Source organism: Elgaria multicarinata, chromosome 3, assembly GCF_023053635.1.
Source record: "Elgaria multicarinata webbii isolate HBS135686 ecotype San Diego chromosome 3, rElgMul1.1.pri, whole genome shotgun sequence".
In the NCBI taxonomy this organism is placed as follows: domain Eukaryota; kingdom Metazoa; phylum Chordata; class Lepidosauria; order Squamata; family Anguidae; genus Elgaria; species Elgaria multicarinata.
Window position 1 is genome coordinate 158761787 of NC_086173.1, and position 3682 is coordinate 158765468.

A 3682-nucleotide genomic window follows, 5' to 3' on the forward strand; every position below is an offset into this window, starting at 1 on the left:
ATTGTCCTCCCTCTCCTATAAGCAAGGAGGCCACGGTATCTCCTGCTCTTCCTTCTCACTACCAATGTCGTCTGGACGAGAGTGAGAGGCAGGTGAGCAAGCCGGTTGCCATGGTGAAGAAGAGGTGCAACTACAGGGGGCGCTAGTCTATGGGCCCCTGCTGGGCTGAGGCCCTCAGCAGCTACCCAAACGTGCCATGGAAGAGAAAACGTGGCACACAGAGCACCTCCAGGGAAGGGCAGCACAGAATAACTAGTTTGTTTTTAATGAGGTTCTCATTGCTGTTTCAGGCTCAGGAGCCACTAAAGGAGGAGCCGGATCACCTTCACCAGGCTGAGCTGGCTACCACATGGCTCATGCCAGTGTTCGGGGAAATCAAAGACGAGAATGACAGGGATGCGACTGTGCTGGGTAAGGCTGCTTTATGCAAGAGTTTCTGGGTCAGCCAGAATCCCTGATGGAGGAACGAACTTCATCAGATCTCAGCCCGGAGGATTGCGTCCAGCTCTGGGGGCGGGGCGCGGGCTTCAAGGGGGGCGTAGAGAAATGAGGAGCTGGGTTCAGAGGAGGGCGGTGAAGACAAGTCCTGCGAGGAGGAACAGTTGAAGGAGCTGGGTGTGTTTAGCCCGGAGATCAAGGGTCTGGAAGCAAAGCCCTATGAGGAGAGACTGAAAGATCTGGGCATGTTGAGCCTGGAGAAGAGAAGATTGAGGGGAGACATGAGAGCACTCTTCAAATACTTGAAAGGTTGTCACACAGAGGAGGGCCAGGATCTCTTCTCGATCCTCCCAGAGTGCAGGACACGGAATAACGGGCTCAAGTTAAAGGAAGCCAGAGTCCAGCTGGACGTCAGGAAAAACTTCCTGGCTGTTAGAGCAGTACGGCAATGGAACCAATTGCCTAGGGAGGTTGTGGACTCTTCTCCCACACTAGAGGCCTTCAAGAGGCAGCTGGACAACCATCTGTCAGGGATGCTTTAAGGTGGATTCTTGCACTGAGCAGGGGGTTGGACTTGATGGCCTTGTAGGCCCCTTGCAACTGTTCTAGGATTCTATGAAGAATCCTAGATCTAGTCCCAGAAGGCAGGACTAGACCTGAAGTGGGAGGAGGGGAGATTTCAGTTGAACATTAGGAGAAACGTCTTGATGTCAAGAGGAGTTCCAGCAACGGAACCAATTGCCTAGAGACAGTGGTGGCTGGTGGCTCCGATTTCGGTGGGGCTGTGAATTCTCTCTGGGTTTTAGTCAGAACTTGCCAGAACTCTAAAGGAGCCACCAGACACCACTGCCTAGCTGGACATTGGGCTCTCCCTGGCTGGAGATTTCTCAGGGAGGCTGTAGCTATTCATTTCCTGCACTGAGCGACAGATTGGCCTCCAAGGCCCAGCCTCCAAGAGCTGTTGCTCTACCAAGGCCGTTCTCAGAAATCGGTTTGGGTATTTCAAATACTTATTTGTAACCAGTAAATGCGCCAAGACACTCTATGACCAATGTCTAAGGGAGGGATTCTGTGGCCCCTAGACGTTGTCTATGGTTGGATACTGGGGATTCCCCCCTTCAAGGTCAGAGAAAGTGCTCTGACCTCAGAAGGGGGTGTCGGGGAGCCCCTCCCCCTCACAGCTGGCATTGAAAGAACCATGCTGGCTGCCCCCAGGGTCGGAAACGCGACCTCAGAGAGGAGGAAAAGGAGGCGTTCTGGTGGGTGGGGAGGGGAGGAGACCAGGGAGGCCAAGATACAAGGTATCCCAAGCCTCTTCCAGCCTCCTTCCCTCCCCATCCAAAGCGCCATTGCTAAAAGGGGGGAAAAGTCCATCTAGAGGAAAGTGTGGGGCGGTAGGATGAGGAGGTGAAGGTCACCTCTGACTTTCCTCCCGCCCTGCATTGGATAATTGGATGCCTCCACGTTTGGGGGGCTTCTGTTATCATCGATGGTGCAGTCAATAAGATTGTGCCCTGAAGGTCCTTTGGGGTTTAACGAATGCATATCCATGAGAATGTGGGCAAAAGGTATACATGTGTCTGCACATTGGTCTCGCTGGTTCAGGGAATCACTCGGATTTTGTATTCTCCCCCTTATTCTAGAATGCAGTTCAAAGAAGGGGAAAAATCAACTGAAAGTCTCCAGGGAAGTGGAACTCTCTCAGATATTGTCAGGAAGATCTGAGCAGAACATTTCCCACTGTCCTGATGGGTGGGAAATCTCTGAGAGCCATGTAGGAAACAGACCGGTGAAGGAAAGCGAAAAATCCGTTTGTCGTCCTCAGTGTCACAAGCAGTTCGAGGAAGCAGCGTTCCAGCAGAAAAGCCTCCAAGGCGAGAGACAAACAGCATGCGCTGAATGTGGGCAATTCTGGAGAAGCGGAGAAGATCAGAGAATCTACCCAGGAGAGAAACCCTATGGGTGCTCGGAGTGTGGAAAGAGTTTCAGCCGGAGAGCTGACCTGGTTAGCCATCAGAGGATACACACGGGAGAGAAACCGTACAAATGCCCAGACTGCGGGAACAGCTTCAACGACCGTTCGAGTCTTAGTAGACACCGGAGAACCCACAGCGACGAGAAACCGTACGTATGCTCAGATTGCGGGAAGAGCTTCACGCAAAAGGCCAACCTGATTAAGCACGAGAGAACCCACACGGGAGAGAAGCCCTACCCGTGCGCTGAGTGCGGGAAGAGCTTCAGTCAGCAGTCGAACCTGATTTTACATAAAAGGACCCATACGGGTGAGAGGCCGTATAAATGCCCAGAGTGCGGGAAAGGCTTCAGCCGGGGGTCACACCTCCGGGTCCACGAGAGAGCCCACACCGGAGAGAAACCATTCCAGTGCTCAGTCTGTGGGAAAGGGTTCAGCCGGAGGCCGAAGCTTATCACGCACCAGAGGATCCATACGGGAGAGAAGCCGTACGAATGTTCGGACTGTGGGAAGAGCTTCACGGGCGCGTCGAGCCTGAATCGACATAAACGGACTCATACCGGAGAGAAATCGGAAATGCCTACACAGGAAGGAGTTTTGAATGGGAATCATGTTTTGAACTGAGCGAGGGTCGAAGGGCCAGCAATGCTGCCTGAGAGAGGTAGTGTGGTGTAGTGGTTAGACTGCATGGTTAAGGTTGTGAAAACCCAGATTCAAATCCTCACTGAGCCTTGGAGTTTACTGGGTGACCCTGGGCCAGGCGTTCTGTCTCTCAGGCTAAGCTACCTTACAGGGTTGTTGTGAGGACAAAATGCATGGGTTAGGGGACCTTGTAATCTCTTCTCGATCATCCCAGAGTGCAGGACACAGAATAACGGGTTCAAGTTAAAGGAAGCCAGATTCCAGCTGGACATCAGGAAAAACTTCCTGACTGTTAGAGCAGTACGACAATGGAATCAGTTACCTAGGGAGGTTGTGGGCTCTCCCACACTAGAGGCCTTCAAGAGGCAGCTGGACAAGCATCTGTCAGGGATGCTTTAGGGTGGAGTCCTGCATTGAGCAGGGGGTTGGACTCGATGGCCTTGTAGGCCCCTTCCAACTCTGCTATTCTATGATTCTATGATTCTAAGTTCACTCTGTGAGCCCCTTGGAGAAAGGGCGTGTGTTAAATACATAAAATATTTTTAAAAAACTAAGATGTGGATGGTGATGTGAATCTTCCAGAAAATTTTCTGGAAAATGACTCAGAATCGATTGGGGTCTGGTGTAGCA

At 52.1% G+C, this 3682-nt stretch overlaps 1 protein-coding gene across 2 annotated transcripts; it reads left to right on the forward strand.

Moving 5' to 3' along the window:
* Positions 1-296: 296 nt before the first annotated feature.
* LOC134396247 (zinc finger protein 239-like) lies at positions 297-3266 on the forward strand. 2 transcript variants are annotated; one of them, XM_063122668.1, is made up of 2 exons: positions 297-411; positions 2082-3266. In XM_063122668.1, the coding sequence occupies exons 1-2, from the start codon at positions 357-359 to the stop codon at positions 3032-3034; spliced, it is 1008 nt and encodes a 335-aa protein (XP_062978738.1). In that variant the 5' UTR covers positions 297-356; the 3' UTR covers positions 3035-3266. The 2 variants fall into 2 exon arrangements, with proteins under 2 accessions (XP_062978738.1, XP_062978739.1); XM_063122669.1 differs by having other exon boundaries at positions 2264-3266.
* The last annotated feature ends 416 nt before the right edge of the window (positions 3267-3682 follow it).

Bases quoted from the DNA above. Each gene is read 5' to 3' on its own strand.
- LOC134396247 (XM_063122668.1), top strand. From the start codon at position 357: ATGCCAGTGTTCGGGGAAATCAAAGACGAGAATGACAGGGATGCGACT. The intron at 412-2,081 runs GTAAGGCTGCTT...CCCTTATTCTAG, and splicing joins CAGGGATGCGACTGTGCTGG to AATGCAGTTCAAAGAAGGGG.